Source organism: Vanrija pseudolonga, chromosome 6, assembly GCF_020906515.1.
Source record: "Vanrija pseudolonga chromosome 6, complete sequence".
Classification (NCBI taxonomy): domain Eukaryota; kingdom Fungi; phylum Basidiomycota; class Tremellomycetes; order Trichosporonales; family Trichosporonaceae; genus Vanrija; species Vanrija pseudolonga.
The window spans coordinates 1,219,512-1,239,180 of NC_085854.1; the positions used below are offsets into that span (position 1 = coordinate 1,219,512).

At 58.8% G+C, this 19,669-nt stretch overlaps 5 protein-coding genes across 5 annotated transcripts; 4 read left to right on the plus strand and 1 right to left on the minus strand.

Moving 5' to 3' along the window:
* The first annotated feature begins 312 nt into the window (after window positions 1-312).
* On the plus strand, window positions 313-5,254 carry RRI1 (COP9 signalosome complex subunit 5). The gene is made up of 18 exons (XM_062774778.1): window positions 313-405; window positions 444-517; window positions 577-628; window positions 666-806; window positions 855-934; window positions 984-1,074; window positions 1,119-1,184; window positions 1,229-1,426; window positions 1,472-1,699; window positions 1,734-1,806; window positions 2,506-2,981; window positions 3,019-3,741; window positions 3,797-3,946; window positions 3,985-4,133; window positions 4,187-4,448; window positions 4,504-4,669; window positions 4,722-4,945; window positions 5,017-5,254. Exons 1-18 carry the CDS (start codon window positions 358-360, stop codon window positions 5,146-5,148), a joined length of 3,333 nt encoding a protein of 1,110 aa, XP_062630762.1. The 5' UTR covers window positions 313-357; the 3' UTR covers window positions 5,149-5,254.
* Window positions 5,255-10,166: 4,912 nt separating this feature from the next.
* STB4 (putative transcriptional regulatory protein STB4) lies at window positions 10,167-11,614 on the plus strand. Its single transcript, XM_062774779.1, has 2 exons — window positions 10,167-10,434; window positions 10,516-11,614. Exons 1-2 carry the CDS (start codon window positions 10,301-10,303, stop codon window positions 11,381-11,383), a joined length of 1,002 nt encoding a protein of 333 aa, XP_062630763.1. The 5' UTR covers window positions 10,167-10,300; the 3' UTR covers window positions 11,384-11,614.
* A 576-nt stretch (window positions 11,615-12,190) lies between these two features.
* vps74 (Vacuolar protein sorting-associated protein 74) lies at window positions 12,191-13,971 on the minus strand. The gene is made up of 5 exons (XM_062774780.1): window positions 13,514-13,971; window positions 13,218-13,464; window positions 12,883-13,164; window positions 12,475-12,827; window positions 12,191-12,423 (listed from the first exon to the last, which is right to left on the minus strand). The coding sequence occupies exons 1-5, from the start codon at window positions 13,787-13,789 to the stop codon at window positions 12,418-12,420; spliced, it is 1,164 nt and encodes a 387-aa protein (XP_062630764.1). The 5' UTR covers window positions 13,790-13,971; the 3' UTR covers window positions 12,191-12,417.
* Window positions 13,972-14,329: 358 nt separating this feature from the next.
* Window positions 14,330-16,284, plus strand: CWC27 (Peptidyl-prolyl isomerase CWC27; the record flags this gene model as incomplete). The annotated part of the gene is made up of 13 exons (XM_062774781.1): window positions 14,330-14,340; window positions 14,383-14,395; window positions 14,439-14,489; window positions 14,538-14,601; window positions 14,651-14,795; window positions 14,837-14,973; window positions 15,011-15,062; window positions 15,104-15,256; window positions 15,294-15,382; window positions 15,425-15,537; window positions 15,585-15,640; window positions 15,683-16,109; window positions 16,171-16,284. The coding sequence occupies 13 exons, from the start codon at window positions 14,330-14,332 to the stop codon at window positions 16,252-16,254; spliced, it is 1,395 nt and encodes a 464-aa protein (XP_062630765.1). The 3' UTR covers window positions 16,255-16,284.
* Window positions 16,285-16,471: 187 nt separating this feature from the next.
* On the plus strand, window positions 16,472-19,398 carry LOC62_06G008253 (uncharacterized protein). Its single transcript, XM_062774782.1, has 2 exons — window positions 16,472-18,262; window positions 18,313-19,398. The coding sequence occupies exons 1-2, from the start codon at window positions 16,543-16,545 to the stop codon at window positions 19,284-19,286; spliced, it is 2,694 nt and encodes an 897-aa protein (XP_062630766.1). The 5' UTR covers window positions 16,472-16,542; the 3' UTR covers window positions 19,287-19,398.
* Window positions 19,399-19,669: the final 271 nt, after the last annotated feature.

Genomic DNA, 19,669 nt, shown 5'->3' on the forward strand with positions numbered 1-19,669 from the left:
TGGGAGGCTGCCTTGATCTGGCCATCCCTTGGATCCTTGAAGGAATGTTTGTGGGCAGGCAACCCCATTAGACAGCCTAGACTGCACGGAGACCGCGCATAAGAGACGGACGGCTAAGTGAAAGATGCCTGGGGCGTTCACATTCTGCCTCGGCAGCCAGCAGAGGTGGTGGTCGCGATTTGATCCCGTTTACGTGGTTTCCATGCAGTTGACACGTGAAAAATCACGTGCTCGCAGCCGCTCACTCAACCCCGTCACCGTTGATGTCACTGGTTGTTGTCTAGCGACTCAAGGTGTCCGTCTTCCTCATCCTCCGCATCGTCTCCTTCACACCTCGGCCTCTGCTCAACTCCCAAAATGGAGGCCGCAGCGCGTAGCACCTTTGAAATCAACAACAACGTCCAGGTTGGTTTGCTTGAGGGTCCACACGCTGACGACCACAGCTGCTCGGCGCAGCCGACCAGGCCTTCCTCTATGACGACAAGGCTCTTCGGCAACAGGCGCCTTGGGAGAATGAGTGGGTGCAAGCCCGCGATAGCGATACCCTGGGATTCCTTGCTGACATGAGCCTCACAGCCCGCACTACTTCCAGACGGTCAAGATCTCGGCCGTCGCGCTGATCAAGATGGTATGACTTGCGCTCGTGGCCTGGCTGACGTTGCAAGACTATCCACGCGCGCTCGGGTGGCCAGTACGAGATCATGGGCGTCATGTACGGCAAGGTTCGCGACCACACCTTCTGGATCATGGACGCTGCCGCTCTCCCTGTTCAAGGAACCGAGACGCGTGTGAACGCTGGTGTTGAGGTTCGTCGAGCTGATGGAAGCAATGCCCTTGGCTGACCTAGTCCCAAGGCCTACGAATACATGGTGCAATTCCAGGCCGCGAATAAGACTGCTGGAAAGAATGAGGAGCTTTGTGGATGGTACCACTCGTACGTTGCCGTCAGCCCGTCGTCGTCGTCTTGTCCTCACCCCGTCTAGGCACCCTGGCTACGGTTGCTGGCTGTCGGGTATCGACGTCAACACTCAACTCACCAACCAGAAGTTCACCGACCCATACCTGGCCGTTGTGGTATGTTGATTCTGACCACTACTGGACCATTGCTGACGGCTCAGATTGACCCCAACCGCACCGTGTCCGCCGGCAAAGTCGAGATTGGAGCGTTCCGCACCTTCCCCGAGGTGAGTGAGCTCGACGCAATCTGGAAACAACTAACCATTTGAAGGGCTACACACCACCCTCAGCGGGAAGCTCCGAGTACCAGTCGATTCCCATCGACAAGATCGAAGACTTTGGCGCACACGCCAACGCCTACTACCCGCTCAATGTTGAGATCTACAAGTCTAAGGCCGACGAGCAGCTTTTGGAACTGCTGTGGAACAAGTACTGGGTTGCCACTCTCAGTCAAAGTCTCATCCTCACGGTGCGTTGTTGTGCGCTCAGACTTTGTTCCTTGCTGACCCCTCAGAACCGCGCCTACGGCACCTCTCAGATCAAGGACCTGAATGCCAAGCTGAGATCCACCACCGATGGGAAGCTTTCAGAGTCGACTTCGGAGCTCAAGTTGAAGGCTCCTCCTCCGACTCTGGAATCGGCCGGCGATAAGGGCAGCAAGAAGAAAGAGGACCCATATGTTGGAGTGGAGACGACTGCGTCGGCGCTCAGTGGACCTCACAAGGACAGGCAAGTGGAAATTGTGAGCGCCGATATTGACTCGTCACAGCCTTCAGATCGCGAATGAGATCCAGAACGGCATCACTGTGCAGGTGATTAAGAACCAGCTCTTCAACCAGCGCCTTGATAGTGCTGCTAGCCCAGAGGCGGCGTCTGCGGCCGTCAGTGGAACATTCACCACGGCGTAATGGACCACGACCTGAAAGTGAGGCGCCACTGCACATCGCCTGTGGCCTTCCATTGTACTTAGACTGTTCCCTATATGTACATAAGCTGCATCGACCGCGAGGCACAGAGCTCCACTGCATCAACCCTGACTGCCCGCCTGGTGGTCTAAGAATGCATTGGCTGTTATCAATGTTGCTATTCGTGTAGCATGTAGCAGCCTCGGCGAGGTCGAGTCGGCCAAGTCCACCGGCAACCTTGGGTGGGGTGTCCAGGGACGTCCACGTGGCGTTGGATTGGGCGCGCCGCACGGTCCACCTGTCCACCTGGCGCGTTGCCCTCGTACCCCTCCCTCCCACGCACAGCTCAACCGTCGTCAATCGCCATTATCTGCCTCCCATCCATCCATACTCTGACTCTTTCTCATAGCGTTATACCCATACGTGAGGAGCCGACTCTGCGCACCAGCCCCGCAGGTCTCGCCAATTCGTCTGTCACTTAGACGGTGGCTCTCTGTCCCTCGTTACGTCAACAAGAGGGCGGTGCTTTCAACTTCTCCCCTTCGATAGCCATTGAAACCCACAACTTGTTATGCCTGTTCGAAACCTTGATGGCAAGTAGTCTGCTCTGCTTCATCCTGTCGTTCTGTCTGACGCTGTGCAGTGTACCTTCGCGAGCGCAAGCTCATACAGTCGGCGCCGCTGAGCGCGCTCGCCGGCACGCGACTCGGCATCGATGTCAACTACTATGTTCGAACGCTACTCCAGGACCCCGACCAGAGGGAGCCTTTGATTGCGTCTACTGGTGGTCTTCCGCTGTCGCTTGCAAACCGCATTGAGAGCGATCTGCGTCAGCTCGACAAGGCCGGCATCAAGCCAGTCTTCGTCTTCTCTGGCCTGCCGCTCGCCTCGCGGCCCCTGCCGAAGGGTCCCAACTCGCAGATGGAGAGAGAGAACCATGTCAAGAACGAGGCGTGGAACTACTATGAGGACGGCCAGGTCGACAGAGCCGTCGTTGCCCTCACGCAGGTCCGTGGGGGCCTCTGGATCGACCCCAACGAGGTCGTTCGCATCTTCCTCCGTGCCTTCAAGCATCGCTTCGTGGAGTATGTCATTGCTCCCTACCTCGCGTCGGCACAGGTAAGATGAACGCCTTGCCCACTCGTGCTGACTCCAGCTTGCATACCTGTTGAGACACCCCAAGGGCTACATTCACGCCATTTGGTCCGACTCGGAGACGCTCTTATGGTCGGTCGACAAGGTCATCACGTCGATTGAGTGGTCTGGCAACTTCACTTTCCTCGACAAGACGCGTGTCCGAACTGATCTTGGAATGACACCCGAGCAGTTCTTGGATCTCAGCCTGTTGTCGGGCTGCTCGCTGTTGCGCACATTCCCTCCCTACGCCGACAGCTTCCAAATCCGGGTCATCATTGACATTGTCCGTCACTTAAAGACCGGCATCGCTGCGTGCCAGCAGTTCCGTGACCATCCCCAGATGAAGGCTCTCGGCTACACTGAGAGCTTCATGCGTGCAAGGTTGGCCGTCAAGTTCTCCCTCGTCCTCACGACTGAGGGAACCTGTCTGCCACTGCCTCTTGTGGTGCCGCCTCAAGGTGCAGTGGTGACGGCGACCGATGTCCCCTCGGACCTCGATGAGATCTTCTCGCCCCGCCTCCCTGACGAGCTCTACTTCCTGCTGTGCCGTGGTATGGTCTCGTCAAGCCTCGTTGGATACCTCACCTCCGGATACATCGATGAGAGACAGCCTCTGGCGGATTCGCCCGAGTACCGCCGGTTCATCAAGGATATCATCACCGAAGGCGCGACTTCTCCTCGGTGCACCACCCTCGCCTTGCTGACAGCGGGCTTGCACCCCCAGTGGGCTCAGAAGCGTGTTGTAAGTTCTGCCACCTTAGTGTGGCACTGGCACAACTCATCACTGACCTCACCAGCACGCCCACTACTACTTTGACCAGCCCTATGCGCCACCACAGGGCGCCGTTGTCCCCATTGCGGACCCTCTCACGCAGACTCTGGTCGAAAAGTGTGCCACCTGGATGGTGCCTCACCATGTTGTTGGAGACGAGCTCCGGAGACAGAGCGTCAGTACGCCACATGTGGGCCATTGCTGACAACTTAGTCATCCACCATTGACCTCAAGCTGTGTATCGGCACGCTGGAGAAGGAGGAGACCGCAGCCTACACCAAGAAGGAGAAGGCAGCAAAGATCCTCGAGAAGAAGGATGAAATCGTTGCCAACATCATCTGGAGGTTCCTGGATGTCCGAGGGTGAGTCTCTAGAGACCTTGGCTGTGCGGCTTTCGTTAGTTGACACAGTTCAGCTTTGTTAGTGCAAACCATCAGCAGACGGCTATGGGCAAGGCTTTCCATGCCGCCAGCGCATCTGCCCGTGTCACCGACAAGCTGCAGGAGGCCATTTACATCGTCCTGGAGCTCTTGAGGGCTGGCGTTGTTCACGGCCACAGGTTTGGCGGCCCCAATGCGCCACTTCTGTCTGGTGGTCCCAGCTTCGGGTCGGACGAGGAGCAGAGCAACACATTGCTCATTATGCGCGTTCTGAGTGTGGTCCCTCTGAACTTCCGGGTGAGGATACAGTGATGGCACGTTCGCAATTCAGTAAACTAACTTCATTCTGCAGCCCGAGCAATGGGCGGGACCGCTCTCTCGTGAACTCTTGGTGTTCAACTCGTTTGTCAAGGCCACATCAAAGGCTCTCCGTCAGCTGCTTGAGGCGATCAACGTCCACATCCTCTTGACAGGGAATGCGCGCCGCATGCGTGACGACTACCTGGATATGTGCATTAGTATGTCTCACATGACCCGAAATTGATTGCAGTGTTGTTGACGTAAATCTAGGTCTTCCGTTCCAAAGCGACGTAAACACTGGATTCGGAATCCTTGCCAAGACGTATCTTGACGCGGCGACGATCCACTTTGGTGATACTATCACCGAAGAGAACGCGGGCTCGGATGACGTGAAGCAGGCCAAGCAGTCTGCGCTCCAGTTTGTTGATCAGGCGTTCACGGGCGTCAAGAGCCCAACGCAGGAAGTCGAACGAGGCTTCCGCTTTTGGGATGCAGTAAGTGGCTCGACGTTCCTGGACTCTACGTTGGCCCCCTCACTTTGTGCCTAGCTGACGGCCTCTCTCAGATCATGGTCGCCATACGTACACTTGACCAGGAACAGGGGCCCAAACCCTCCGTCGTCAACACGGTCATCCAGCCGGATATTATTGAGCAGTTTGAGCGGGCAGACAAGTGGCTGCGGCCGATGCGGCCATAGGAACAGTAGGCAACCTATGGTGTGAATGGCTCGGCTCTTGCCAGTGAAACCAAACCGTTGCGCTCTCACCAATAGGTGCAAAAACATGCATTCATTTCGCATAGAGTTGCAGTGGGTGGTGGTGCCCACCAATAAATGCGGCGACGGGCAGAGCAAGAGCGGCTGCGCCAGTGTTGGTGGCGCTACTTCCCATAAGCACATCGGTTCTTTGGGCTTGCACTTTGAACAAGCCATGGAAGCCAAGCAGTAGCCGTTCCGCTCATTCGGCGTCGTCAGCTCGCGCATGCTGTACATGGCTCGACGCGACGACGTTGCGGCAACGTGCAAACAGTGTTAAACTTTTTAGTCAACGGCTGAGTTACAGTTCGTTTGTCCGTACCCGTGTACTATTCTGAGGGCAGAGGCTTTTTCGGTCAATGTCAGGCAACGTCAACCAAGGTCAAGTGAGGTGGATCTGGTTAATGAACGAGTAGCATGCGAGCAGAGCAGAGCTCATGCCGCAAGAGAGAGAGAGAAAGCCACGGACGGAACCACAGTGGGGCCGGCATGACTGCATGACCGGGAGGACCATTTTATCATGTTACGACAGCGAATGACAGGATCAAATGCTTGGCAAACTAACCGAAACGCAGCTGGGCACCAGGCCAGAGAGAGGACAGAGTTGGACCCTTTGCATCCCCACCAGATGACCCGATCAAGCAACAAGCGACAGGCATGGTTGACAGCATCGATCTGCCAGGGCACCCGGGCACCCTGTGTCGGCCAGCTGCGGCGGCGGGCGGATGGTTGGTGCTCGTGACCACGGAGGATGCATCAGCGGAAGCGGGTGCTATGAGTGGGATGGTAGGTCGTGTACGTGGTGGGGCCCGCTGCCGTGTTGTGGCGCGCTCGCTACGTGGGCACGCGGCATGCCGTCTATGGCGTGCACTCACCTCACTCGGCACGCAGGGCCAAAGTGGGGATACAGAGGTGTGGCGAGCAGGTCGCAGCAGCGCCCCATGGCTCCACTGTACTACGAGCCCCTAGCATGTCAGTGTGCTGTGCAATGCTTCTCCTGTCCTGGTGTCGACCTGTTACTGCTCGCCTGCTCGCCATCTATCTCCTTTGGAAAATGAAAAATTAAGCAAGGGGTAGTCGCTGCACATTGGACGTGAATTTGCAGTGCGAGAGCGTGACATGCTCAGGTCCTGGAATGCGCCTCGCTGAACATGTAACGAGGGGGAGATGTACGATGCATGGGCATTGAGGGGGCATGGTATGGAGTGGTGGGGTGGGTGGGGTGGGGCTCGGGGGTTCGGGGTGTGCGTCGGGGGGCTCGGCGGCGCGCGCACGCGCGGTGCAGACAGCGCGCCTCGGCTCTTGGACGCACGCACGCACGTCGACACGCACATACCTACAGACCAGACAGACGCACGTACGCGGAGTAATAAAAAGCTACGACGACGCGCGTGTAGCGTGGAGTGAGTGTTGTAGCGCGATGCCTTGGATGGCACGGCACGCACAGCCCGTTGCCGAGTTTGCGACGCCTTCGCGCCGAATTTGGCCCAGGCGGCCACCTACGACGACCGCGCCACCCAGAGTTTGACACATATGGTTGGTGGGCTTAGAGACGAGCGACAGGCACATTGGGGGTGGGGGGGTTGGTTGCGTGTGGGCAACAGCTGCCTGTTACTGCGAGCGGGCGCGAACTGCCGAGACGACGACGCGAACTGCGTCAGGCCCGAGGCAATTTCTCCGTGCAACAACCAGGCCAGGTTACACGGCGACGTGCGGCGGCTTGGCATCGTGGTGGTGGGCTGCGTGGGCATGGCCGAGAGAACGAAAGGGCTGGTTGGGTCCGGGTCAATGTCGGCGGCGAGTGGGCATGCACGCGATCCATATTGGCCGCCCGCTGGAGCGAGCGCGCGCGTTGACTGGCTGGCTGGACTGGGCTGCGCGCTGCGTCTCGCTGCTCTCGTCTGGCATCGCGCACTCGGCACTCGCAGGCACACGGTTGGTCGCGCGTTCCCCGGCAAATGATCGTCACCTTGCACCTTTTTTTCACTCAGGAACCAGCCGTTCGGTTGAAAAGGGACAGGCTGGCACCGAGCGAAGCAGAGGGGCACGGCTGCGGACCTGGCTGGTCAAAGTTAATGTTCGTGGTAGTCGACCCACTTTGCATGCATGCTTTGGATTGCTTGGTTGCCATGGCCCGACAATGCAAATGGAATGATGCAATGGGGATAGATGTGTGCCGACACACGAGAAGGGCTGGTCCGCGGGTGGGCAGTGCCAGCACATGGTTTATGCCGTGAACCCCAACCCCGCCCTCGGCGCCGCGGCTAACCGGCGTCGTTGGTTGCAGCACCAAACGACAACGGCAGGGCGGATCGGCTGCGATCTCTGACCAGTGTGGCTCGTCGAAACCAAACGCAGGCCAGTGAGGCAGTTCAGGCCCCCGAGCCAGGCAACGTTGGGTTCATTTTGGCAAACCCTTAACTTGGTACCGGACCGTGTACGTTACACGCTTTTTAGCCCCAAACCCAACGGAATGCCATCGGTCGATCACGAGCGTCGATGCGAGGTTGGTGATTGGACCCTTCATCATGTCGGCATGACGCGTCGTTAGCACTTGACCTGGGACCGGCTCAGGCACTTTGTGCCCAGCAGCAGCACCAGCCAGTGCAAGCAGCAAGGGCGAGGAGGCCGGCAGGAGAGGCACCACACCACACCGCACCGCACCAGGTACAGTTTCTAGCCGAAGCTGGCACCTTTGGAAGGCACGGGGAAAATTACAAGATGGCGATTCCAACGTACTATTGCGGTGTATACGTTGCCAGACTTGTTGTGTCGGCCATCACCACCTGATGGGGTGTCGTGTTGGGGTGCCCACGACGACCTGAATGTCACGCCGGTCCTTGTCCACCCAATAGACTGGCACCGTGCCAACCACGACCTGGCCGGCAGCTAAAACCTAGGCAAATGAGTTAGGTCCCAGGCCAAGGAAGCGCCGCGAAGCTCCCTTGCCGCGCGTGTCCATTGGTCTGGGTGCAAGCACTTTGGTCAACGGCGGCCCGAGATGCAACAAGACGTCATGAGTGCTTGGAGCCGAGTAGTGATACGTCCCCGCCGATGCCTGTCTCCGCAGTAACAATCAAATCTGTTGTGTTATGAGATTCCGCTCAATGCCGTTTCGCCGAGAGTACAATGAGACAGATTGATTTGCCGGCGCCGCCGTTGACGTCGCGACGATCAGCCGGGCACATTTGTATGCCCTGGGTCCCGGCTGGTTAGTGACTTGGGCTGGCTGGGCGGCGGCGCGGGGCGTGGCTACATTGATCACATTGTGGGGTTTGAGAGGGCAATCAGATCGAGGACAGGATACATGGCGTTCATGATTGAGCCGGAGGCATCGGGGGTCGGTTCGGCTTGTGCGGTGGCGCGGGGGGTGGGACACGGTTGTGAGTGACCGCGCGCGCGCGTGAACGCGCCACAGTTTGACGCACGCGCAGAATGCGCGTGCAGTGCGTGCCTTTCCTGAAGGGCGTGCGGGTGTGCGTGCGTGGGCGGCGTCCAGGTGAGTCAAAGCCGAGAGGCGAGAGGAGAAGTGGTGGTGGCACGGGGGCATTAAACATTGCAATGCATTGGATGGCGGGGCGGCGCACTCGACATGAAGCTAAATGCCAGGGGCGGAAGAAATGCTCCAGGACAGGTCGATGTCCACCTTCAGGGGGTGGCACGCGCGGATGCCAAGTGGGCTGAGTGCGCGTGGTCATTTTGGAGGCAAGAACGGCCTAAATTCAAACTTGGCAACGGGCAGAGTGTCGATCTCGACACTGAGTGGACAAGGCCGCCGCGGCGCCTGATGGCCGAGGGAGGCGCCTCACTCAGCCAGGTTCTTCAGCCAGGTCAAGTCAGCCAGGTTCGACAAAGAGTTCAGGTCAGTTCAGGCCGGTCAGGTCCATTGTCAAGTTGGGTGGGGTGGGACCGTGGCGCACACGCGAGGGTGGCGCGCTACGACGCTACGGTTACTCGACCCCTGAGATTGAATGTACGTAGGCCTCAAATTTGGTGGTGGGATGGACGTGTGAGGGGTGGGGGGGGGGGGGGGGGCAGGGGGGGCCAGCGGTGGGGGTGAGGGGAGGGGTGAGAGAGAGTTGTTGCCGCGGCGCCACCAACTGGCCAGACAGAGTTGAGCGTCAGTGGCTCTGCGGTTGCCCCATTGCCCCCGCACAGCGCCTCCAAGCACCCATGACCGCATCTCCTTTTCTTGTTCGATCCTCCAATTTTTTTCCTGTCTGAGAGAAAAAGGTACGTACTTCCCTGGACGATTTAGCGCGTGCATGGGCACGTACGGTAGACGAGCAGAGGCGCGGTGTGGCACTCGTAGGGCAGACAACCCTTTCAGTTGCCAGGGACCAGGTGCCCAACTCAAGTGTCATTATTCCACGTGACGTTTTCTGTTGTTCCCAGGCTACATGGCGTATAGCGTGGCGCGGCGCGGCGTCGCGAGGCGCGCGACTGAGGCAGGGGGCCAAGGCGCGGAGGGTTCAAGAGCCAGAACTCGAGAGTGACCACGGTGTGACCGGAGTGGATTCCAAGGCCTGCCCTGGCCAGCCCCTCTGTCCTTGTGCCCTTTCAAGGCAGGGGTGACGTAAATCTATCCTCCGGTTCCGTCCCGGCTCTGCCGTAACCTCCTTCTTGGTGGTGCCGGTCGTTTACTGCTGCTGCCATGCCTCTCAAGCTCGGAATGACAGGCACCTTACCAGGCGCACGCCAGGGTTAACTCAGGAAGTATGCATCCTCGCGAGACGCAGACGTGTCTCAGCCACGGCGGGCTTCCGCTCGGCTCCCGCCCCGTCTCTCCCGTCGATCGCTCCTCCTTGCTCGCCTCGCTCTATCTCTCATCCGAGACAACCTGCCCTGCCCCTCACACCACACCAGTTTCTCCCGCGGGTCTATACCTTGGTACAAGACGTCCTCTTTCACTCTACTATATGTAGCAAGACAACCAACTCCCGTACCATCCCACCCCCTCCCGCGTCGACTTCCCCCCCTGCCAACCATCGAGCCCCTTGCGAAAGGAGTACGAGTTCACGAGTACTGGAATCTCTTGTCAATAATAACAACATCTCTCCAACACTACCGCGACTCGACGTTGACGACGACAACAATGCAACACTCGACTGCCAAGACGACCATTGACAGCCTCGCGCTCGACGGTGGCTTCACTTCCATCATGCCTGGAGGCGAGTCCTCCACCCGCAGGCAGCGCATTGCCATGGCCTGCCAGTACTGCCGTCACCGGTGAGTGCCACAAGTCGACGCACATACACGTCAACCGTGCACATCATTAGCAATAGAACAATTAGCTGACGCCCTGTCCAGCAAGATCAAGTGCTGCGGCTCGACCCCATGCGCCAACTGCACTCGTGCTCGCCGCACGTGCGACTACTCGCCCGTCCCAGAGGAGGTCAACCGTGCTACTCGCGAGAAGAAGGCTGCGGCCAAGGCTGCCAAGTCGGCCTTTGCTCACCGCCCAACGCCATACTTTGTCGACCACCAGTCGGTCTATGGCATGCCCTACCTGGCTGGCCCAGGTCCCATCCGTGGCACTCACGTCCCTCCTCGTCGCGCCTACACCACGCCGACGATGACAATGTCGCCCTACTCGCCTCTTCCTCCTCAGGCCCCGGCCATGTCCTCGCCTGCTCACTTCGAGTCGCCCTGGTTCAACGGACCCCCCGTGCCCGTCATCAGCGTCTCCCCCATGGTCCCCGTCATGCCTCACTCGGCCGAGCCCCTGCCAGTTCCCGAGTTCGAGGACCACCACCACGCGTACGCCCAGTACACCACGGCGCCGGTTTCGCCCACTGAGTCGTCGGCCTCGTCCACGACCCAGTACCCCATGCCCATGACCCCGGTTCGCAAGACGATCCTCCAGACCCCGCCCCACACACCATCAGCCGCCTACTTCCAGGCCGCCACCCCCAACATGCTGTCCTACACGCCGCAGCCGTTCCCCTTCTCGCCATCCCCGTTGGCGCAGTCGACCTTCCAGTCGTCCCCCACGCTCTGCCCCGGCCTCCCCGTTCAGCAGAAGCTCCCCCCTCCCCAGCCCCAACAGCCCCTGGTGGGCCTCGGTATCGGCTTGACTGCCGCCGACGAGGGCATCTCTTACATTCCCATGGCAAATGACTACCTCACTGCCAGCAACGTTTGGACCCAGCCCGAGGCTTCCCCATACCTTTCCTAGGCTCGCTTTTTTAGACTCGGAAGACGGACTATTCTTCCTTAGACGGACTATATCTGGACTCTCTCCTTTTTCCTCTTTTTTCTTTACCTTTTTTCCCCTCTTGATCTTGACAATTCCTGTAACGTATAGTGTGTATGGTCTCTCTCCCAAAGTCGTCGACGACCCCCCTCTTGCCTCCTGGACAATAGTACAGTTTGTTGTGCCTCGTCATGCGACACCAGTTTCATGGTATCCATCACTTTGCCTTGCGTATTCGCTGCCACGTTGCAATCAATCGTCTTTCATCGTCTGTCGCTTGCCGTCCAACTGATTGCTCCCCGCTCCTGCGCCACACCGAGTAGTCGCAGTAGCACGAGTAGCACGGATGATGGTGGGCGAGGGCGTCATGCCGATGATCGGACCATCGATCTCGCCGGGTGGTTGGATCGGTTCAGTTGGTCTCTGATGGCGTTTTCATCAGACCAGTCGTCGCGCTCCAACCGAGCTCCCGTGGCGGATTTCCTAAACGCACTAACGATCCCTTGTTGGGACAAGATCCAGGAATGCCGGCTCCACAACTCCCCCCTAACGGCCTTAACGACAAACGACCGTAATCCTTCGCCCCAAAACGAGGGAAACCGCGAAGCCGCTTGCAATCGCGTACTTTTGCTCGCGTGGAGCCGGTGCCAACAGTTGACCCGCCTCGGCGCCGCCTCATCAACCCTGCCACGAGCAAGCCCGCCCATAAGATCGGTAGCCGACCCTGCCTATTATCTCCACCGGCTCTCGCTCGGTCGGCCCGTCCACAATGACCATGACCTGTGCAGGCTTACGAACAACTTGCACATCCAAAAATCACTACAGTACTACGACTGCATTCATGCCGCACATCTCATATGCGTACGTGGCAAGGCCTACAGCACATCTAATCCCAAAAGATATGGGGGGGGTGGGAGGGGGAACAGGGAGTGGGGGTGAGCAATGGCTCTCGATGAGGAATGGCGGAAGCGAGTGGAGAGAGAGGCTGGAGAGGCGCGTCGTGTGGCTGAATCCGCTCAAAGCTATTGACGGCATCAGTTAACTGCACTCGGAGGACAAAAGTCGTCACTCACCAGGCTGTCCATACGGCCGAAGATTTCCAGGACAGTTGCGACGACCTCGAAGCAGAGCTCCTCCTGGTCCTCGGCTCCACCACCGGCACCCGCAGTGCCGTTCGAGCTCGACGACATCTCCTTCCTGACCTCGCGAACCAACTCCTGCACGCTCTCGCGGCCAACACCGCTGCCGCCGTCACGGCGACGCGACCCTCCGCCCACAGTGACCGGGCCGGCCTGGTCCGCAGTGCCAATGCCAAAGGGCCATGTCGAGAACTCGGCGAGGATCTCGTCGCAGCGGACAAAGGCAGCCTCTCGTGAGTCGTACGACAAGCGCTGGAGAGCATTCTCAAGGACACTTGAAGCGTACGCTAGACAAAGGGTTAGCTTCAGTAATCCAGACATGACCGATGAGGTCATACTCACCAGCGCAAACAAGACACGCAGCACGCATGTAGCGGTACTTGACGCCCTCCTTGTACACGGCCTGGGGAGGGATAGCGGCAGTCCTAGCCGTGAGAAGCGACAAGCACCGCCTCAGCACATCCTCCTTCGCGTTCATGTCGGCAATTGGGTGGGTAGCCATGTCGAACAGAAGGAAGTTGCGCTTCTCGGTGCGCAGGACGCCCTTGTCGACAAGGCCTTTGGCAAGTCGTTCGCGGACCTGCTTGAGCTGATACCCGATCTTCATAACATTCCAGGTCTCTCCTAAGGGGTTGTCAGCGTCGCCTGAGACAAGGATGAGGGGCAGCAACGCGTACCACTCATGAGGTCAACCCAAGCCCCAGCTCCATACTTCTCGCTACTCTTGATCATCTTGAGGGCCTCGTCCAGAATAGTCTCTCCCGTCTGGCGGTCATCGATAACCTCGATCAGGCGGTCCGCGAGAGCAAGGCGACGCCGGGATGGGTCGCGGACCATGGCAATACGGCGACGGAGCGCGAGCTCGATAAGAATGCAGCCACGGAGGGCGTAAGAGATGTTGTCGTTCCAGAATGAGAGGTAACCCTGCGCATCATGTCAGTCACGCGTCATCTCTGGGCATCTTGATACACACGGCCTTGTCCTTGAGACCCAGCAGGAGAACCTCCTCCATCAGGGTCAGGCGCGGGTTCTCCTTGGTCTCGCTGTCATCGTTAAAGTCGCGGGGGTCGTACGCGACCTTTGGGCGCCCCTCGATGGATCCAGAGTTGGCACTCGCCGACATGACTCTCGACGACGGCCTCGACTGGCCCGACGATGATGGTGCCGACGGCTGCTGTTCACCGCCCGAGTTGAGTGCGGGGGAGCCACCGCCCCCACCGCGACGGCGGGTGAGACCTTCACCGGACATGGGATGCGTGTCGGTGTTTTGGTGAGGATGGGATTAAAGGATGGCCGGTTGAGACGCAGCCCACGACGCGCGTGCTAGCTGTTGAGCAGACTGGCTGGTCGGAGGTGACCGTTTGGTGAATGAGAAGGCCGAGGAGGTGGACGACGAACAAGAGTGGAACAGAAGAGGATTATGGACGTGATGCTGTGTGGTTGTCGTTGTGGTCGTTGGCCGGTTGGTCGGTCGGTCGTGGTGGTTCCAGCGCGCCAGGCAGCCAGGCGGTGAGTGAGTCTCACCGCGGGCAGCTTCACCGCTCTCCGCCCAGCCCGCCCAGCCAGCCAGCATCCGCGCCCACACACAGCACAGCGACAGCCGCGTCCCTGGCCGCGTGGCAAGCCCCTGCGCAGGCGCGCAGACACAGCCCGGGGTCCCACCCAACGACTATCACCGCAATAAACACCGCTTGTGGCACCGTTGTTTACGCTGGCTCAAAAGTCGCGATCACGTTGGGTTACATCGACCTTGAATGATAGTGACCACAACTACCATCAACAGCCGACCATGTCCAATCTGTGAGCTCAAGACAACGAGATGCCAAGCTAACAGGCTCCAAGATATGCCACAGAGGTATGTCATCGTTCACCCCATCTGCAGCCCGCTCACCGCATAGCCAACGCCAAATGGCAAGGTCATTGTGGACACCACTGCCGGTGAGATCGAGGTAGGTCGGCTGCGAGCTATGCACAAGCACTAGCTGAACACCTATCAGATCGAGCTATGGGGGAAAGAGGCACCCAAGGCCGTTCGCAACTTTCTCCAGCTGGCAATGGAGGGTCAGTCACGATTGATGTAGGGGTGAGCCGCGTACTGACATCCCCCGAGGCTACTATGACGGTGTGATCTTCCACCGCATTGTCAAGGACTTCATTATCCAGACGGGAGACCCCACTGGAACCGGAATGGGAGGCGAGAGCATCTATGGCGAGCCATTTAGTGACGAGATTCACAGCCGTTTGAGGTTCAACCGGTGAGTTCCCAATCGCTTGTTTGGCTCTGACAAGTCTCTAGACGAGGACTGTTGGGCATGGCAAACAACTCCAAGCGAAACACCAACAACTCGCAATGGTTTATTACATTGGATCGCGCCGACGAGCTCACAGGCCGGCATACCCTCTTCGGCCGCATCCAGGGACCGACATACTACAGTGAGTTCCGGGAGCGGAATGGAGAGCTGACGACCAGATGTGCTCAACATTGGCAACCTGGAAGTCGACGCAGAGGAGAAGCCCTTGGTGTGAGTTACCCCGAATCGTCACGCGGATGCTGATGCTGCAGTCCCCCAAAGATCCGTGGTATCAGGATCATTGAGAACCCGTTTGATGACATCGTGCCTCGTATCACGGCCGCGGAGAAGAGGGCCCAAATCCAGGCTCGTATAGAGTTGAAGAAGGAGAACGAAATCCGCGAGAAGCGCGCCAGGGCTAAGAAGTGAGTGCTCGTCATAGACACATGTGCTGATTGTCAGAAACACTGGCTTGTTGTCGTTTGGCGATGCAGAAGAGGAGCAGGAGGCGGCAGTGGTCATTAAGAAGAAGGATATGAGCCGAAGCGATCGTGAGTCTCACTCACAGCCGGCGGGAGCGCTGACCGTGATAGTCGTGGCGGGTCAAAGCCGTGACTCTAGTGAGCCTGTGGCATCCAAGTCGGCAGACGAGCCTCGCAAGGCGAAGCGTGAAGACTCGCCAAAGGCGCGGACCGAAGAGCGCAAGGTACGACAATGCATGCAGACGCGAACTACCCACTGACCACCGTTAAGACTGTCGACTTGAAATCTATTCGCAGCGAGCATGAGCGACAGAAGCTGGGTGACAAGTGAGTAACAAAAGGTGGTGGCATATCTGATCCCGCTTTTAGAAATGCCCGAAGCTCCAAGATTGATAGGCTCCAAGACGACCTGCGCTATCTGAAGAAACGCCAGGGTGAAGGTTCCGACTCTGAATCTGACGATTCAACGTCGCATAAGAAGCGCAGGAAGGGTGCAGACTACCTCGAGGAGGAGATGGCCAAGTACACTGCTGGCCGGGGACGAGCAGCGAAACGGTCATACAACCGCAAGAGCCGACGCGATGATGACGACGATCTGATGAAGGACCTCTCAATGTTCAGCAAGAAGGTCCTGGCGGTTGATCCAGACGCCGCATACGACAGTGATGATGAGAAGGGAGCCGAAGGTGGCGAGGAAGGCGTGGAGGTGGACGACGATGTGGGATGGCTGCGACACGCTCTCAAGTTCCAGCATGAGGTGTCTGATGAGACGCGTCGCGCCGAGGACGAGTACACTGTGAGTTGATCTAGCACGGCCTCACCAACCCAGTATAGCTGCCCATTACTGACGCCTGCAGGTCATTGATCCCCGAGCCAAGGCTCGCGAGTTGGCTGCGGACGAGGAGCGAAAGGCCAAGGAACGGATCAAGTCTCGAAAGTGACCGACTTTGCCTTATGTAAAACAATAACAGTCTCAAATGTTGTTGCATCGCATTCAGAGTGTCAAAGTTGCCCAAAGAGGAAGTTGGAGTGCTGAAGGAGTAGGACGATTGCCACGTGGTTTTACCCTGAAATGGCATCGTGCGTCGTTCGATCCAACAAGTGTGGGACGACTTGCAAGTCCGCAACTTTGGGTGGCCACGAATCCTCTCAATCTCGGTCATGTAAATGTTGTTGACATCGCACTCTCCTCATTGACTTCTCGACAAACACCTGCAGCAGCAACCAACATGTCGGCGGTTCTAGCCAACGACTTGTTCTCGTTTGACGACAACGACGAGTCGGTGCCATCTGGCAACACGCTATTCCCACCAACTCTCAACTTTCCCGGCCTCGACGCGCTCGAGAACGCGTACTTGTCCCCCAACTCTCTTTCACCACATTCTTCCGACCCTTCCCACACGCTCTCTCCCCCCTCGTTTGGCAGCCCAAACTCGAGCTTGTCGTTTGCGACCGACGAGTACCTCTTGAACAACAGCTTTGGCAACGATGAGCTCGACCTCCTCATCTTCCCCGATGAGAACAAGCCCGACCTCAACTTGCTCGACTCGCTCCAAATGCCCATGCCCCAGCAGCCGGGCTTTGCGCCGCTCAACCTCGGCGCTCAGCCTGAGGTCAAGGCACAAGTAGGACAGCCTGCTGCCGTGCCGGCCGTCCCGATGGGCGCGATCCAGCCGCCAGCTTTTGATGGTCTTCTGGACCAGTGGCGCCAGAGCCTGGTGCAGAGCATGAACCAGGGCCAGCAGCTGCCTTGGATGGTCGGAACGGGCGTCATGCCTACTCCGATCCAGCCACCTGTGCCCAACCCCGCTCCGATCCAACAAGCTCCTATTCCGCCTCAAGCACCACCGCAGGCCGCACCTCTCCCTCCCCAGCCTTCCCCGGTCAAGGAGGCCCCCAAGGCAGCCCACCCGCCACCTCGCCGGAGCGCGCCCAACGCGCCTCTTACGAAGAGATCGGTGTCGCCTCCTGTCAATGTCGGAAAGCACAACAAGACTGAGAGGCGGTACCGCCAAAAGGTTCAGCAGGCCCAGGCCGATCTTCGTGATGCGGTCCCTGCCCTTCGCGTGCTTTACGGCACTTCAAGCGAAGAGCAGAAGCAGCTCACGGATGTCCGCGCGGCCGACGGAACCGTTGATGGCCTGGGCGAGGTGACGCGTCCCAATGCCAGTGCCAAGGCGACCATTCTCATCGGCGCGAGGATGTACATTGAACTGTTGCAACGCCGGACAGCGTCTCTGCAGCGCAAGGTCGCCGAACTTGAGAGCTGGAGACTGGCTGTTGGCGGGCCGGACGACCTGGAGGCCTGGCGCACCGACTTCGATGCGCGTGAGGCTGTCCTTGCAGCTCAGCTCGCCGCGGCTGCGGCTTTGAACAGGTCGGACGACTCTGGCGACGACGACTCGGAAGAGGAGGAGGTTGCCCCGCGCAAGCGTCCTCGCGTGACCAAGAAGGCCAAGGCTACTCCTGACAACAAGGTCGGCCAAGGCATGAAGGCCTTTGCCGCCTTTGCGGTTTCCTTCTCGCTCATGCCGTCGGCTTCCAACCTCTTCAACAACGCCCCCTCGCATACTGCCATCTCTTCGGGCGGCGTCCTCACCGCTTCGAGCAGCCTCTACACTGGCGAGCTTGCCCGTCACCAGGTCATTTCTCGCCTTCCTCTTATCACCGCAGAGCATGGATCCCGCCTGCTGGGCCGTGTTCTGCCGTCTGCTGTCGTTCCCGGCCCTCACACCATTGTCGACTGGACGTTCAAGCTCCTCGCCGCTACGGCTCTCGTCTTCATCCTTGGTCCCATCTTTGAACGCGTCACTCGCAAGCACCGAGACGAAAGGACTGGTGCTGGTAGCGTTGGCGGTTTCGTGCGGGACGCCGTGCAGGCTCACGTTGGGTCTAGCGTGGATGACGTCGGAGAGTGGAACACCTTGGCTGCAGGGATTGTCGGAGGTGGTGAGTGATATCGATTACGTAAACCATGACATTGCTAATCTATCCATCAGTCGTCAAGCCTTCAATCTTTGTCCGCTGGCACGTCGTTTTCAAGCTGCAGAGGTCGGTTGATCCATACAGCTTGGCGCTGCTGGCTCTGCTCGCACCGGAGCGTGCATCGTCCCGCAATGCTTGGGTGGAGGCCAGGAAACGTGCTGTCCCAGACTCCCCCCTGGCGACTGTTCTTGCCCTGCCTCTAGACGAAGCCTCGCGCTGCCTTGATTTGGTCCCCCCGACCTCGGCGCCCATTGCGGCCATCGTCGAGCAGATCAACCTCGCGCACCTGTACGACCTCTACTCTCGCTTCTTCGTTCGCCTCGTCGCGGCCGTTGGCGACGCCACCTCGCTTTCGCCAATGCTGCTCAACGTGCAGCGCAGCACCATTGCGCAGGAGCTCAAGTCGTTTGACCGCGAGATCCGCGGTGTGCTGCACGGTGTGCCTAGGCATAGCACCTCGCATGCGCTTGGCCTCGTGCTGCTTGGCCTCTGGGGTCTGTTCTCGGGCTACCAGTCGCCGGCTGTCCTGGTGAGCGCTCTAGCGGCCGAGGAGGTCCAGGGTGCGGGCTCGTCCCTTGAGAGTGTGTCGGCCCTGCTGGAGCTCCTGTACCCCAACTCGTCCAACCCTCGCCAGACGCCCTCTACCCCTGCTTCGCCCAACGCTCAGGCCATCGACAAGCTCGCGCTTGCGTGCATTGGCTTTGTTGACCTCCTCTACTCTTCGTCCAACGCCACTGCCACCCGCATCGAGCGTCTGGAGGTGAGCCAGCGAGTGCAGAAGGAGGCCGTGCGCCTTCGTCTGGTTCTCACCCAGGCCACGTTCGTTGGCCTGGAGGATGACGAGGACGACAATGCCTCTGATGAGTCCTTCGACGACGCCCGTCAGAAGCTCGTGTCAGTCCTTTGCAATGTGGGACGGCGCGCAGCGGGCCGCAGCGTTTACCGCGACGACGACTCTGGGCTCGAGGACGACGTAGAGGACTGGTAGAAGACGGGTGGGCAGTGAGTAGGCGGCATCGGAGCTGAACACTGGGGCGTGGCACTAGCTGGCAATACTGCCGTTGTAGTTCATGAAATGTGACTTGTAGCACCAACAAGAACGTGGCGACTAAAGACACCTGTTGTCGACGTGACTTGAGTGGGGTGTTCCTTGTTGCACCGCAGTTACGCGACGTCAAGTTGATGGTGTGCACGCGCACATGACTTGGCATGTCCTGTCTTAGCATGCCTTGGACTCCTCCCACGTCTTGTTCTGTGCTCGTTGTGCCTCTTGCGCGCGCGCCAAGGTAAGGTTGCCTTGACGACCAGGCCCGGGGGTGGTACGAGCGTTTATTGAACCAGCCAAGTTGTCATAGACTACGCGTAGAGGAT

Excerpts from the sequence above, each read along its gene's own strand:
- vps74 (XM_062774780.1), bottom strand. The coding sequence starts at position 13,789 with ATGTCCGGTGAAGGTCTCACCCGCCGTCGCGGTGGGGGCGGTGGCTCC. Across the intron at positions 13,465-13,513 it reads TGGGTCTCAAGGACAAGGCC|GGTTACCTCTCATTCTGGAA; the intron begins GTGTGTATCAAG and ends CATGATGCGCAG. Across the intron at positions 13,165-13,217 it reads TTGGGTTGACCTCATGAGTG|GAGAGACCTGGAATGTTATG; the intron begins GTACGCGTTGCT and ends ACAACCCCTTAG.
- STB4 (XM_062774779.1), top strand. The coding sequence starts at position 10,301 with ATGCAACACTCGACTGCCAAGACGACCATTGACAGCCTCGCGCTCGAC. Across the intron at positions 10,435-10,515 it reads TGCCAGTACTGCCGTCACCG|CAAGATCAAGTGCTGCGGCT; the intron begins GTGAGTGCCACA and ends CGCCCTGTCCAG.
- LOC62_06G008253 (XM_062774782.1), top strand. The coding sequence starts at position 16,543 with ATGTCGGCGGTTCTAGCCAACGACTTGTTCTCGTTTGACGACAACGAC. Across the intron at positions 18,263-18,312 it reads TGCAGGGATTGTCGGAGGTG|TCGTCAAGCCTTCAATCTTT; the intron begins GTGAGTGATATC and ends TCTATCCATCAG.
- RRI1 (XM_062774778.1), top strand. The coding sequence starts at position 358 with ATGGAGGCCGCAGCGCGTAGCACCTTTGAAATCAACAACAACGTCCAG. Across the intron at positions 629-665 it reads CCGTCGCGCTGATCAAGATG|ACTATCCACGCGCGCTCGGG; the intron begins GTATGACTTGCG and ends TGACGTTGCAAG. Across the intron at positions 4,670-4,721 it reads CTACCTGGATATGTGCATTA|GTCTTCCGTTCCAAAGCGAC; the intron begins GTATGTCTCACA and ends ACGTAAATCTAG.